Genomic DNA, 16,186 nt, shown 5'->3' on the forward strand with positions numbered 1-16,186 from the left:
GGCCAGGAGAGATGGCCTCCACTCTGCTAGAGGCAGTATCAACCAGGGCCATTAAACAGAGACAGGAAAAAGATTTGGATCCACTGACACTACAAAAGGAAGATGCGGAAATACAAGAAATCTTAAAATCATTAAGTAGGGGAAGTGGTGTACTAACTAGGTGGGAACTGAGAGATGGGAATGGACTGCTTGTGGCTCGGACATCAGGAGATGACCCCTGGGCGTGGGTGGTCCCAGATGGATTAAGTGAGGAGTTCATGAGAACAGTTCATGACACACCGGCAGGTGGACATTTAAATGAACTTAGCACTAAAGAGCAAGTGTTTGCAGTGGAATGGTAGCCCACAGCAGAAAAAGATATACAGGAGTACATGGCAGCATATCTAACCCGTGCCAGAAATAGCCTGGTGGGGAGGAAAAGAAGGGAACTGTTAAGGTCACAGGCTCCGAAGGGCCCTTGGGAAGGAATACAACTGGACTATACTGGAGAATTACCTACAACCGCTAGAGGGAACAAGTATATTTTGGTAATTGTAGATGCTTTCATTAGGTGAACAGAAGCTATCCCGACTCAACGCTGTACAGCCACCCCGACAGCTAAGGTGCTAACAGAGCAGGTGTTCTCTAGGTCTTCCGAAGGCTGTGGATAGTGATCATGGTCCAGGATTTGTGGGAAAGGTGATGAGGGAGATTTGTGAGCTACTAGAACTTGATCAGAAATTCCATATACAATACCACCTGCAGCTCTGGGGATTGGTGGAATGAGCCAACTGGACTGATAAAACCTTGTTGAAGAAGGTGTTTTAATGGCCATAAAGGAAGTGTGATGAAGGCTATGGGGGTTGCTCCTTTTAGGCTATCACTGGAAGGGAGATGAGACTCTGGGAACACTTATTCATTACCCCAGTGGCAGATGTAATGCAGTAGGTCATTGTAACAGATCAGTGGGCCAAGGAATTGCTATGGCATATACAAGATAGACATAAGATGGTGGCAGGAAACCTAGGGGAAGCCCATCGAAAAATGAAAAGATATTCTGGTGACCAAGCGTCTGGTGAGGAGTATGAAGTGCGAGATCAGGTACTTGTGCAGCATGTCTCAGGTAAAAGGCCATTTCCAAAAGCCAGTTGGGAGGGTCACTGCTATGTAATGGACAAGACTAGTCCATCAGGTAAAGGGTGGTGGATCGATGGTTGCATGCTATGCAGCTGAAACTGTACAGAGGGCAGGACAGAAGGGAATCCACTGATGCAAAAAGAGGGAAGTGAGAATAATTGTTTTCTTTTTCAGGTGTTGACCATCGTGGGAGGCATAACATGCCCTGCCTGGGGGTCTGTGGAATTCGTGATCCAGCAGAGGAACAAGGTGATGACAATGCACGAGGGGAGAATGCCACTTTAGCCTTCTGGCTCCTGGGTAATCATGCAGGAAAGTCTGCACTGTTCTGGTGCAGACTGGACCACAGCCAAGGTGGCGGAAGCTGCAGCACAAGCAACTCTCGGGAGCAGGTACTTGGACTGGCGGACCTAGATGGGGCAGTGTGTTACATGGGATGGTAATGGATAACCTAACCATTTATAGGGCACAGTTAACACACATGGGACATATTACAGTGACTTCAGCAGATCGTTGAAGTACCACCTATATCATGCCAGCAAAGTGACTGAGACTTTGACCTCTCGGAATGTGAGGAAGGACTGGCAGAGTACCACCACCACTCCTGAACACACTGGAGTAACAATGCTTCCTACTCCAGAATTGAAGCAAGGTGATGAAACATGCCTGAAAGAGAAGTGGGACCCGACAATGGACTAGTGATAAATCCTGAACATCAGATTATGTATAATAATGTACAGTACCAAAAGATACCTGTAGTATTGAATTTAACCATTTTTACATTAGCACAGAAGCTCTGTCATGCAAAATATGTGCATTTCTATATGCAAATGCTAGCAAAAGTGGTGTACCAAATTTCAGACAATCAATGGATGGGGTGGCATAAGTAGAGCCGTGTATGTGTGAGAAATTGCAGAGCAATCATGTTTGTGAGAACAAGAAAAGATAAAATCACTAAAAAGCTAGAAAAGATTGGTTTGAACTAACACAACACCTGTACCGATGCGGGAGGAGAGCTGACATGGAAATGAGAGACTGATACATATGTATAAGACAAGATAACAAAAAGTTATACATAATTTGCATAACAAAGGGAGGTGGTAGCTGTATTGCCCGGTGCTGGCGGCGACTGTGATGAGATCGTCCTAATGAGCTTCCTACTTGTAAGTAATTGATCACTACTTGCTGAGTATTTTCCCTTAATAAATATGTGTTAGATCTATCTGTTGAGTAAGGTGAACCTCAATGGAACAATTTGTATCGAGTGTACAGATACCTCCTTTCTATTCCCATCAGCATGAGAAGGGCTGTCTTGAGGAGCTGTAACCAGGAAACACGAGGGCACTGATTCAGGGGCGGAATTTGCCTCTATTCCCACAAGACTACATGGGAATCCTTACACTTGACAGAAAGACAATGGGCAAAGACTGAATTAAACGTGAGGCAAAACCTGAAGGAGATCACCTGCTGACAAAGTTAGAGACAGCGACCATGTAATATACAGAGATGGTATCTCCTCCAGCACACACCACCTGTGAACTCTATCTCCTCTCAGCAGTTTTACCAAGGAGTAACGCTTTTGCTTTTCTCACCCTCCCCGGAAGAGACCATTCCTTGTGCCATCAACGCTCACAACTCTGTGTAATGCACAAAGCCCTCTATTGCAGAGGGATTTCTATGGCTGTATTTTTCATCAGTTGAGCACAAATGTAGTGAAGGGGTGTAGTCTAGTGGATAGTGCCCCGCCCTGGGATACCTAGCCCTCGCTCTGCCACTGGCTGACTTTGGGCAAGTCACTGTACTGCCCCATGCCTCCGTTTCCCCATCTGTAGAGTGGGGATAATGATACTGATCTCCTTTGTAAAGTGCTGTGAGATCTACCAATGACAAGTGCTGGGTATTCTGAAAAGTACTGTACTGTGAGGTGCAGAAAAGGACTTTTCCCACTCAGGAACAGGTTCAGGCCTATCCCATGCCACCTCATCCAGCCAGCTCAACCTTGGCCAGGAGGGACAAGCTCTACAAATAAGTACTTCTGTTTCTAATCCTGCCCATTTCGGTTCTTGGCCTCTCTGCTAAGACTACCTGAAACGATGCCAGTCGGTAACCTTCACCTTGCACGAGGGCTACCCCCTTCTCCACTAAGAAATGGGCGGATCTCACTCTCAGGGCTGGAATGAATCTCTTGCCAGGATGTCAGGCTCCAAAACAAGAACGGAAGCAGGGCCACTCTGTATCTCCCAGCACGAGGTGGCTCTGCATGGACTCGTTCACTCCAGCTCCCGACCAGTGGATCGCCTCGTCAATGGATTTTGGCATCCCTCGGTGATTTTCCTCCCACCCGCCCTGCTCCACCACTCCTGTTCCCCACACACACACACATGCATGCACATACACGCACGCTCCCCCCAGCTCTCCCCTTCCCCTCTCTGCCTCACCTTTCCATCTCCCCTGCTTCCCAAGCTCCCTGGCCCTCTTACCAGGTCCATCTGGTAGTATTCCCTGATACAGCACCGCCACCGACCGTACAGCCCATTGGCTCCTCACAGCAGCAGCCAGAGGGTGCACAGCAAGAGACTGCAGCGGCAACCTCAGAAAGCTTTCCCGCCCCTGTCTCCCTACTTGATGCTCAGGCCTAAAAACTTTGTCCTGTGGTCCTCATCCCCAGCCTGAGGTGACAGCTGTGTCCTGACATTACATCGCAGCCTGGTAACACTGCGCCATGACAATGTCGTGTAATGCTACATCATAATAGTGAGCTGTAGGCACGGCAGCATGATCAACTTGTGTGCACTGACCCACAATTATTTCCACCAGACTTTAGTGGTCTTGGCAGCATTAGGGATGGTCCCCCAGCTTTGGAACTTTGTCAAAAATCAGCTCACCAGTTCTCCTTCTGCAAAGGACCACACGGGTTTCCTTACCTCCTCAAATTTGTAAGCTATCATGGCAAAAGCCTTGAAGATGGCATCAGTGGGGCCTGTGATGGTCACAATTCTTTCCGGACAGTTTCCCTCAGAGATGTTGATTCTTGCTCCACTCTAGAAAGAAAAGAAAAACATCTTCTCAGCCCTTTGAAAAGCCCATCAACCTGCACAGTCCCACACTGAACCATAGCTGGCTACTGACCTAGAGAAACAGGCCAGAGGTTCACCAATGACCTCAGCTCCTGCAATCTGACCAGTGTGTAGGCAGAGCCCTGCACCCATGTGGACTGCTGGTGACTCCCCTCCAATGTAAAGGTACGCTGGCAGGGGTCAGGTTCATTTAAAAAACAAACAAACCTTTTATACGGATGTGACAACCAATCAGTACACAAAAGCACAAAGTGCTCGGACAATGAACTTGTAAGGCAAATTAATGGTTCAGGTGAATCTCCACTGAAGTTAATGGGAGCTTTCCTGAGTACGGCATGAATAAAATCTGACAAAGGGTCTCTGGCCGTAGCCTACATTTTTATTTTATGCAGTTGCTTAAATTTCTTGAATAACGGGTCAATGGTCTTTAGTACTGAGTATGTAACTAATTGCATGTTTTCTCATAGATAAAATCAAATATCTGCAGAGCTTTAGGCAACTATACACCGAAATTCCCACAAACTGGGCTGGAGGAGCAAGGCCTTTCCATTAGTCTCCATGTCGCTTTCATTAGAAATCATTTCAAATGTCTGGGTAGCTCACCTCCTCACGCATCTTTTTCACGGTCTCTCCTTTCTGAAATAGGATGCAGAAACACAACCATTAGAATATCATCAAGAGCTTCATCCAAACACCCTATCCCGATACTGAAAGTTTCTAATACGTTTTCATAAAATACAAATACATAAAATACAGTTTAGAAAGCTGGGAGAAGAGTCCACCCCCTGCTCCCCCTCCCCAATCCTGCTAGAGCTTTGAAGTGTATTTGTATTCTGAGAATAGCCTATTAACAATTTCCTTTTCATACTCTACAGATTTTATCCCTGCGTGAATTGGAATCGTGTCTGCTCACTTAACTGACAAAACAGCATTCAGATCATTCTCATAGCGATTCACGGTGAGTTTCTTCCTTTCTAAATGTCCTTCGCCATGGAAGAAGCTCAAAGACATTCATACCCATAAAAAAGTTGACTAAACAATCTGAGTGTGATAAGAAAATAATGGAAAAAACAAGGGCCACGTGTGGAGGGACAAGTATCCTCCCTCTTACCAGTCGTTGTAATGACCCCTTCTTCTACTGACCTACCAATCTGTCAAAACACTTCAGCCTTCTCCAGTAACGGTCCTCCACAATGCTGTAGTAACATCACTGCAAGCATTGTTCTTTGGGGGCAGTGCCATAGACTATCATGGCACTTTTCATAAAGGTCCAGTGGGGCAAATGATATTCTATGTTCTTTACTGTAAGTGCCATCCAATTTTGAATTTTAACACATAAGCACCTGTCCATTTTTCAGGAAGGTTGTAATTGTAATTGGAGCAGTTGTGTAAACAGGTCACTTATAACTGAGTACTCTGCTATAGAAGAATTGTAGGAATTTCTTTGTTGTTATGCTAGTTTGCCAAGGTCATGAAACCAATGTATTTACTGACATTTTGCTACTCTTGTGATGAGATTCATCTTTTTCCTTAATGTATCAGTGGGAACAAAATTATCATCATCCCAGAATGAACATATATATTAGTAGCCAGAGTGACACAGCAACAGTGATAGACTAGAAAAATGACAGTATTTTAGATGCATTTTGTAAGGAGAACATTCTTTGATTTCTTCTTCAGTTACATGAATAATCTATCATGCAATCAGAACAATAGATCCACATAACGATAATTTTCAGAGGTGTGTCATGCAATAATTAACAGCTGTAAAAATACAGGTTATAACTACTATACAACTAACATATACAATGATGGAATCTGAAGAAATATTTACCTTCCCAATAATGCTTCCAACTTCCTATAAAAGACCCAAACACAAAGACAGAAATTACAGAATTTAAGAAACGCCAATAAAATCTCATAGGGATATACAGGAGTTGGTGCACTCACTGAATTCAATGAATTATGAACCACACAGAGCAATTTTCAAACAGCCACTAAAAACACGGAGCAGAAAGGGAATTACTTCTTTATTTCAGAGGGGTGCTCACTTGTGTTTCCCAAAGGTACACGGTGCTCTGCCCTGAGGAGGGTATAAACTCTGTTTGCTTTCTGAGGTGCCTCATAGACAGTGTTGGTTCTGAACTATGGCCCCGGTTCAGGAGATCACGTAAGTACATGCTTTCCTGAATGGGGCCTGGATGTCTGCAAAGTGAAGCCCAGTGGCTGCATGATCTCCTGGACAAGCTGGTTGCGAGACAGCCTAGAACAGAGCTATAGCACTCTCATGGCATCATGTGCAAAAAAACAGTATCTATATAATAAAGGGGGTTTTAATTTTTTTTTAAGAAAATATGTCTCCTAACCATGGAACTATGACTCTCAGAGCAGAGCAATCAGTTGTGTTTCAGTTCCATGGTACGTGGCCCTCCTCCAGAACATGAGCATGCATGTCTTCGGGCACGCGCAGCCAGTCAAGCAAAACGACAGGCTGTACATTCCCAGGTAGGCCGTATTACACTACATGACTTCACAACGAGTTCAGAAGTGGTTTGTGTTGCGGTTGATTAGCACTGCCATTCCCACAGTGAGCAAGTGAGAGGAATGTCTGTCACTCAGAGCACTACTGACACATTAGGGGGAGGCACACACCTTCCCAAATGCCATCAGCTGGAGTATTGGACTTTCCTCTAGAGCCTCATTTCTCAGCTGGAGGATTGTGACCCCTGGGGGGTTATGAGAGGCCAACGGGGGGGGGAAGGGTTGCGAGGTGTTGAAACTTTTATTACAGTCTAAAGCAAAGGAAATCTCATTCCCCAACTCCCCATAAACTCTTCCATTTCAAGATCAAGTATTCTCTGTCAGCCTCTTGAAACACACCCACAAATCAATGATACAGGCTTATCGCTGAAACGTATTTTGCTCTTACTCTTTTCATAAATGGAAGGGGACCACAAACAGCTTTGACTTTAAATACTAAGTCAATGCCAACCTGAGAAGGTGAGAAACACTGCTCTAAAGCTGTGGAATGGTGCTAAATTCATGTGACTTCAATGTATAATAATGCTCCATCAGGTCTCATCCTTCACTAAGCTCTGCAAAGAGCTCCTTGCCTTTAAAAGCGGGAAATGAAGAGGAAGAGTCTTGATATCATCTCCTTGGTACGCAGACTTCTATTGTCTGGTATTTTGGATCAGTTCTCCCAGTATTCCCCAGCAGACCCAGAGTTTTCAAAGGCATGAGGTGGGTAGGCACCAAGGCTGCAGGGCACCAGCCTGACTCACGCTTTTGAAAGCTTGAGATGGGCAGAGCTGTGGCTTTGAAACCACAAGGTGCCATTTGCCTGAGCAGGCTGCTTGGGCTGACACCTGCAGTGAAGGCTCTTGGGGGGAAGCAGTCCCTTGTTCACACGGCACATGAGGGCTGCACCAATACAGCCATGGTCACAGCTGTGGACTGCTGGCACCCGAGGAGTCTGACAGGGCACACAGAGTGGGGGGCCTGGCTGACAGAGACACTGTCTCTCATCACAGCAGGGCACTGGGTGGCACCGTCTGTGACTGTAACGCCTTGGCTCACGATGGTGACCAGGAAATGGGAGTGAATGTGGCTCAATGTGGCTGGAGACCCGAGTGCAGCCAGAGAGCTTGCGGGGAGGGAAATTCGGAAAGGAATCTATGGAGTCTAGGAGTCTGTGCAAAGGCTATGCAAATGACCCATGCTCATGGCCCTGCGGGTCTGCACCCATCTGCGTCTCCCTAGCATGTGGAAGCCATTCATTACATTGTGCACTCAGGGAGCAGCTGGAAGAAGTGGAACATGGTCAGAGAGGTGCTTGGTGTCCCAGTGCACCGCCCAGCACGGGCCTGGGAGATGCTGAAAAGAAACCTGAGCATGGGAACGCATCCCCAGGGAGGGCACGGCTGGTCCTGGTGATGGGCCGTGGAGGGATGCACTGTCTGGGAGAGGACAAGCTAAGCTTCTGCCCTCACATAGAAATACTGCGCTCCAGGGTCCCACGCTCACCCATGCTGAGCTGTCAGGCAGCCCCAGAGCAAGAAGAACAAGCATTCTTTGCAAGGCTGGGCTAAAGACAATGGCTAGCCCCAGTCGGAGGGGGTGCTGAAGGGTGGGCTCTGGCCCCAGAGGCTGCTATCCCCAGTGTCCAGAATATCAGACTCCCCATCTCCCCACTCCTGCACTCCCCTGGGCTCGCTGCCCCGTCCCTCACTCCAGTAGCTGCCCAGGGTAGAGATGTGCGCTCCTGTCTGCTCTCTCCCATCGTCTGCCTCTGGCGGATTCACCTGCCTGCACGAAGGGATGCACGTTGCACCAGAGAGCACCCCTAGGCCCTGTTCCTGCTGCGCCCTCACACACAAGGGCACCAGAAAGTGGGCCAGGTGTGTTCCCCCCAGCCCTGCCTGACCATCCTCTGGGGCTGGTGGGCTGGGGCCTGGAACACCCTCAAGCATATTACTGCATACTATGGGTATGGGGGGGTTACATTAACACAAGCACTGCCCTCTGAACCCCCAGCCGTCCCATGCCACAGACTAGTGGCTTTCTCCTTGTCTCCCTCTCAGTGTGGCCCATCCCTGGCAGGGGGGCATCTTCCAGGCCCCTCCATGCTGCCTTGTGCCTTTGTCTCAAGGCGCCTCCCGCGCTTTTTCTAGCAGAGCCCTGAATTGGTGGAAGACTGGTGGCTTGTGGTGGAGAATGGGGAGAGGGACAGTGCCTTGACTCTGGTCTGTGTTCGCTATCTCAGCCCTTGGGATGGCTGGAGAGGGCCCTCCAGCTGGTGTCAGTTCCTGTGATAACATGGGGCCAGTGTGGGGGGAGGGCTCTGTGTGCGTGTGAGCGCGTGTGTGAGGGTGTGGCAGGGAGTCCCCCTCACTCTGTGTCTGTCTAATGGATTGTTCCCACGGCTCTGCCTGGGGAGCCGCGGCAGGGCTGAGCTAAAGCCATGCATGTCCTGCCTCCTGGGCCCTTAGCCCAGCCCTGCCCAGAAGATGGCAAGCAGAGGGGGAGTCTATCTGCTCCTGCTGAGTTTGTCATGCGAAAGCAGGTGGAGCTGTGACATCGCTCGACCTGTGCAATGGGGGAAGTCAGCTCACTCCTGTCAGGGCTGGCCCAAGCAGGGAGCAGGAATTGCACCCCTCGGAGTCACAGTTCCCTCCCAGGCTTCTCCTGGAGCAGCGCAGTGACACGGCGCCCCTTGCTCGGGGCGGGGCCGAACGGCTCGATCTCGCATTTCACCTTCCTCCATTTGGTAAACACTGATTACTTCATTGTTCCGGGCAATGGAGCTGAAATGAAGACAACAAAATGTGCATCCACTTCTTACCTTTCCATGCATGAGCAGCCGGATGGTGAGAGTAACATTCAGGCCACCTTCCGAGACTTTTGATTCCATTTCCTACCGAGTGCGGGAGATGTGTGGTAAGGAACAGGGAGGCCCCAAGGAAGGACAAGACAGCCCTAAAACAATCACCTGTAAGGAGACAGAGGAAAAGCTGCTTAGTGCTCCCTGCTTTATGAATCAGTGGAGTCTACCAGCTGAGTTCACTCTTTCCACAACACCTGCTGCCAATGGCCGGGGACTTGGACAGGGCCTTCCGTGGAACACGAGCCAGCTTGGAGACAAGGGACATTTGGAAGGTTCTGTTCACTGACCGATGGGGAGATGCTTTGCTCTGCCCTTGCCCTGCTCAGCTAGGCATGCAGCTCCCATGGTCAGGGCTCCTGAATACTCATGGGTTTGCTTCTTTGTTTTTGTTACCGTAAAAGGATGTGACACGCAGTACACTGCTTGTGCGACGTGGCAAGAGCTCGCTGCATGGGGCACATCAAAAACAGAAGAGTGAGGTAGGGGCTCGCCCCCGGCTGGGACAGACAAAGGGTATGTCTACACTGCGGCTGGCCCGTGCAGGGTCCTAGATCCCAGGCTCCAGCCCAAACCTGAACGTCCACACTGCAATTAGACAACCCTGGAACCCAAGCCCGAGTCAGCTGGCACAGGCCAGCGGTGGGGTTTAATCACAGTGTAAACACACCCAATGAGTGCAGCCAGTCTTTGTAATACAGATTTTTCATCTTGCTTATAACCAAGAGTAGAACCTACCCAGCCAGCTTTTCTTCCCAGAGCGAGGTGCGAGCTCTGCTCATGTGCTGCTGAACTTTTATTTGTGGTTTTCTCTTTGGGTCAGCTCCTCGGCTTGCAGATCTCCAGCTTTACCAGCTGCATAGGAATTCTGCAAGGGGAATCCCTGCTTGTCGAGAGCCGGCTCAGTGCCACCCCCACCTCAGGCAAAGTGGCGGGAATGGGGAAGAGGGAAGTGTGCCTTGGGGCATAGGGAGCCTGACATGCACCAGGGGCCAAAGCATTCCCTGGATGGCCCAAGGATCAGAGAAACACAAAGGTGGCGTGTGCTAATTCCCTCTGGTCCTGTGCCAAGCACACCTGGGTGTGCCAGAGAACCTGGGCCAGATGTTTATTGTCTACAACTGCAGCTGAAACCAAACGCATCCAGTGGGCTGTTATACTCACTAGCAGCCACAAGCAATGACGCTTTTTCCGATTGGTTACATGTGAGCTATAGACATTCATGGATACATGGCGAGAAGGGACCATCAGATCAACTAGTCTGACCACCTGTGTAGCACGGCCCATTACAATTCACCCAATTACCCTGTCCTCAGCCCAGGCATTTGTGTTTGTATAGGCATATCTTCCAGAAAGGCATCCAGTCTGCAGACATCACGAGATGGAGAAAGCACCACTCCCAGGGAGGTTGGCTCCAATGGATAATTCCCCATCACTGTTAACAATCCACACCTGACTTCTAATTTGAATTTGTCTGGCTTCAGCTTCCAGCCACTGGTGCTTGTTACATTTTTCTCCACTAGATTAAAGAGCCCTGTAGCATCTGGTATTTTTCTTCTTGTGAAGGTCCTTACACATCTCAGTTCCTTCCATTTGACGTAACGGACCAATCATTTCATCCATCTAACCCGCCAAAACAAATGCCCTTAAGGCAATGGAAAACCTTCCCTCTCTCCACTGGACCAGTGAGTTGCCCTGTGGGACCATGACAGCCAGCAGAAGACCGCTGTACTACATTCATTACAGCCATCTGCAATTGCTCTTGGTTTCCACATGGCAATGTTACGTGGTGGAAGAAACAGGGCCGGCCCACAACATTTTGGCACCTGAGGCCGGGAGCTCAAATCTGAATGGAAAGGTCTCAATTCTGCCCTCTTCCTGTTCTACTCCTCTCACGGTACTGCTCAGCTGCCTACCCCAATAAAGAACTAACAACTTAATATGCCTTGTTCAAAAATTTTAAGTAACACTTAACTTTCAAACGCCTGAACAGCAAACGTAACTTTTTCTTGTCTGCATAGTAAACACTGGCATTTTTATCTGTTTGAATAATCAAAGTGGTGCTTTCCGTGCTGCCTTGGTTGCAAAGATTTGAACTGCTTCCTGCTGAAGGTCCACAGTCTAGGCCAGCTCATGCTCTATTGAGATGGTTGCAAGGCTGACCGGCCTCTCCTGTGTCATTGTGGAGCGGAGATGTGTTTTTATTAACTTCAGCTTGGAGAAGCTGCGTTCTCCACTGGCAACTGTTACAGCAAGTGTTAGAAGTATGCGCAGAGCAACAAAAGCATTTGGAAAGAGGCTGTCAGCTTATTTGTGCACATATATTCCAGAACAGCCTTTGGAGTTGATCCTGCTGAAATGTATCTTGAAAGGGCTCTCAATTAATCACCTAAATCACTCACATCAATATCTGTGCATCTAGAGCAGAGAGAATACAGATGCACCAGCAGCAGACACAATTTTCTACACCCTGGGTCCTAGTGGTGCCCCCAGAGTCTGGCACCTGAGGCGGCTGCCTCAGTTCGCCTCATGGTAAAGCCAGCCCTGGGAAAAATGTCCCTGGCACATAGTCCTATGGTAGAAGGAGCTTCCCTTGGGGAGAGAGGAGATGGGAGAAAGCCGCACATCATTAGGGTGCATGGCTGATTAAGCTAGGGTTGGGAGAGACTGGAATGACCAAACTCCATCAGTAACATTTCACATTCAGGAGGTCACCATTCAACGATTATTTGTATTGTAGCAGCCCTGGCAGCACCATGCCTCATGGATCATGGCCCTTCTGTGTGTCCCCCTCTTTCCTTCTCCTTCCCCATCACTTTCTTCTCCTCCATTCTTGTCACTGATGGAGCTGTCTCCCCACTCTCTTCCTGTAACCTCTCCATTCACCCCAGCAACCCCATCCCATATTGTTTCATGACCTCCCTTATACCCACTCTCTTCCTGTTTTCACTTCTCTCTTACACTTTTCACTGCCTATCACTCTCATCTACTTTCTTCCCCTCACAATATAAGCATTGTCTCCCAACCATAAAACCCCACAGAATCATAGAAATGTAGGACTGGAAGAGACCTCGAGAGGTCATCTAGTCCAGTTCCCTGAGCTAAGGCAGGACTATGTATTATCTAGACCAGGGGTCAGCAACCTTTCAGAAGTGGTGTGCCGAGTCTTCATTTATTCACTCTGATTTAAGGTTTCGCATGCCAGTCATACATTTTAATGTTTTTAGAAGGTCTCTTTCTATAAGTCTATAATATATAACTAAACTATTGTTGTATGTAAAGTAAATAAGGTTTTTAAAATGTTTAAGAAGCTTCATTTAAAATTAAATTAAAATGCAGAGTCCCCCGGACCAGTGGCCAGGACCCAGGCAGTGTGAGTGCCACTGAAAATCAACTCGCATGCCGCCTTTGGCACACATGCCATAGGTTGCCTACCCCTGATCTAGACCATCCTTGACAGGTGTTTGTCCAACCTGCTCCTAAATACTCCAGTGATGGATATTCCACAACTTCTTAAGGGAATTTGTTCCAGTGCTTAATCACCCTGACCATTAGGAAGTTTTCCTAATATCCAACCTAAATCTCTGTTGCTGCAGTTTAAGCCCATTGCTTCTTGTCCTATCCTCAGAGGTTAAGGAGAACAATTTATACTTCTCCTATTTATGTACCTTTTATGTACTTGAAGATTGTTATCATGTCCCCCCTCAGTCTTCTCTCCAGACTAAGCAAACCCAATTTTTTCAAATCTTTCCTCACAAGTCATGTTTTCTAGACCTTTAATCATTTTGTTGCTCTCTTCTGGACTTTCGACTTTCTCTAATTAGTCCACGTCTTTCCCTAAGTGTGGTGCCCAGAACTGAACACATTATTCCAGGTGAGGCCTTATCAGCACTGAAACATTATTTCTCATGTCTTGCTTACAACACTCCTGCTAATACATCCCAGAGTGATGTTTGATTGTTTTGTGACAGTGTTACACTGTTGACCCATATTTAGCTTGTGATCCACTAAAACTCCCAGATCCCTTTCCGCACTACTCCTTCCTAGTCAGTCATTTCCATTTTGCATTTGTGCAATTGATTGTTCCTTCCTAAGTGGAGTACTTTGCATTTGTCCTTATTGAATTTCACCCTATTTACTTCAGACCATTTCTCCAGTTTGTCCAGATCACTTTGAATTTTAATTCTGTCCTCCAAAGCACTTGCAGCGCCTCCCAGCTTGGTATCATCTGCAAACTTTATCAGTGTACTCTCTATGCCATTATCTAAATCATTGATGAAGATATTGAATAGAACCAGACCCAGGACAGATCCTTCCAGTTTGACTGTGAGCCATTGATAACTAATCTCTGAGTGTGGTTAGAACCATAGAATACCAGGGTTGGAAGGGACCTCAGGAGGTCATCTAGTCCAACCCCCTGCTCAAAGGGGGACTAATCCCAAGACAGATTTTTGCTCCAGATCCCTAAATGGCTCCCTCAAGGATTGAACTCACAACCCTGGGTTTAGCAGGCCAATACTTAAACATCTAAGCTATCCCTCCCCCCCGAAAACTGGTTCTCCAACCAGTTCCAACCATCCTTGACCCTTGATCCTGCCTTACTCTCCTATTACCTCCCTGTGACCCATGACCCTCCCTCACTCTCCTACCACCTCCCCATCTCCTTTTATCTCTAAACACATCGACTGTACTATCTACTAGAGTCACCTTCCCCATAGCCCTTCCGCTCTGGTTGCTGTCCTCTCCAGCCCACTGTACCCATCAGGGTGTCTAATGCTCTAAGCCATCTTTGCACCTCCCCTATTCTTAGGGTTGCTGAGAGGCAGAAACAATTGCCACCACACACACACACACACACACACACACTAGCCTGACTCTCCTCTTCCCCTCCCAGGAGTCCCCCTCACTGGCCTGACCTCCTGCCCCCTCCCTGGACCCTTCCTGGGGTAACCCTGGGGCAATTTCTACCTCTTTATGTTACCAGAGAGGAATGGAAAATGAATCCCATTGTTCTAACCCCTCCCCAGGTTCTCCATCACCACTGGCAAAGTGTTTCAATCACGTTGTCTAGTCTAGGTGTGTTCTGTTGAACAACATACTCTGTTTCAGACCGTGCAGAAATACCTACTGGGATGGAAAGTGGTGACATTGCATCTGCGACCCTCTCACACCATTTATCACTCTACTGAACACAGTCCAGCAGAGAAAATAAGGCATGTCACAACCTGCACAGCCACACCACAATTTACACAGAAACGGCAACAGCGAAGACGCTCAGACCCTTTCATCCTCTGCATTAGGCGTGTGCAGGGATTGCAGCACTCATGGGAGGTCCAAGGGGATGGCTTGAGGGGCAGTTAATGGGGGACCATTTCTGTAAGAGTTGATTATCCAGCAGTCTGTAGGGTGCAGTTGTGCCCTGGGCAGTTCAGGAGGAAGGTGGGCTCTGCTACCTAGTCACGGAGTATTTCAGGCGGCTTACAAGCCTCTGTTAGGCATCATTTATTTTTACAATAGTCTAATGATAACCAACCATTAAAGACCAGTCTGATGGCTGTGGGCAGGCGTATAGATGTGATGGAGAGAGCAGGGGGGAGGGAGGGTGAATCAGTAATTAGTAACTCAAAGTGTGTTTTGCTTGCTCACTGCATGTCACAGCTTGAAACAGGTCCCCAGTCAGTCGGGTCTCTCCCTCGCGGAATGAAAACTAAAGCTCTATTTACCCTCCGAAGGCAACATCCATCCGAGCCGATTTCAGGGGCTGCCTAATCCCTGCCTGTTTAATGCACTTTATAAATGACTCTATTCCTGTCTCTAAATTAACAGGGGAAAGGCTCTCATTGGTGGATCCTGATTCTTTCCAAACTCATAGCAGTCGCCTTCCCCAACCTGACGGTGCAGAGCCCCAGGGCTCCTGGCATGCTGTCAAGAGTGCCCTCAATTACCTGCCAGCTCTGCCAGTCCTGCAGTAATGGGGCCACAGGGTCTCTCTGCCCCAGGCTGTAGGGCATCTTAGCCACAACTGCTGCACACAGAGAAAATACATTTCCAGGAGGGACAGTCCTAATTAGGACAGCTCAGCCCCCCGGGGCAGGGAGCTCTGGCCTCTCTGAAGGGAGCTGCACCCCCCCACACCCAGACTGTGGGGTCAGCATGACACTGAGCCTTCCAGAGCAGTAGGAAAAGGAGACAAAGGGACACGAGTGCTCAAGGATCCAGGAGGGGGAGTCAAGGATGTCAAGGAGAAAAGCATTGTTTGGGGGGCTGAGGGGAGAAGGCAGGCAGTTCCTGGCAGGTATGTTCTTGGTGCAGCCATTGGAGGGAAAAACCTGGGGTCAGCCCAAGGGTTCAGCTGCCCTCATTTTATGAGTGCAAGTGGGATCAAAGTGGCAGGGTGGTCGTGCCATAGTCTGGCAGCTTCAGTCAATAAACAGTTCGCCACCCCTCCCTCCTCCCACCTAACAATGAACCCCCGAAGGGGCAGGTTGGCGCCAGCGCCCTGCATTGAGAACATCAGGAAAGAGACTAGAAAAGAGTATAAACAATGAAGCACAAGCAATTGCAGCTACTTCATAGCCTGACCAGGGAACATATTGCTTCTCCCTGCAGC

General features: G+C 48.3%; 1 protein-coding gene across 18 annotated transcripts in view; it reads right to left on the bottom strand.

Annotated features, from left to right (window-relative positions):
* The window catches only part of PCBP3 (poly(rC) binding protein 3), a 139,437-nt gene that overhangs the window by 70,098 nt on the left and 53,153 nt on the right, over window positions 1-16,186 (bottom strand). For all 18 annotated transcript variants that reach the window (XM_042854501.2, XM_042854489.2, XM_042854488.2 and 15 more), the window contains 4 exons: window positions 9,538-9,684; window positions 6,028-6,051; window positions 4,797-4,829; window positions 4,041-4,157 (listed from right to left, as the gene is read on the bottom strand). In XM_042854501.2, the coding sequence (XP_042710435.2) occupies window positions 4,041-4,157; window positions 4,797-4,829; window positions 6,028-6,051; window positions 9,538-9,606 (243 nt within the window). In that variant the 5' untranslated portion in view covers window positions 9,607-9,684. The remainder of the gene's footprint in view (window positions 1-4,040; window positions 4,158-4,796; window positions 4,830-6,027; window positions 6,052-9,537; window positions 9,685-16,186) is intronic.

This window comes from Chrysemys picta, chromosome 11 (assembly GCF_011386835.1).
Source record: "Chrysemys picta bellii isolate R12L10 chromosome 11, ASM1138683v2, whole genome shotgun sequence".
Classification (NCBI taxonomy): Eukaryota; Metazoa; Chordata; order Testudines; family Emydidae; genus Chrysemys; species Chrysemys picta.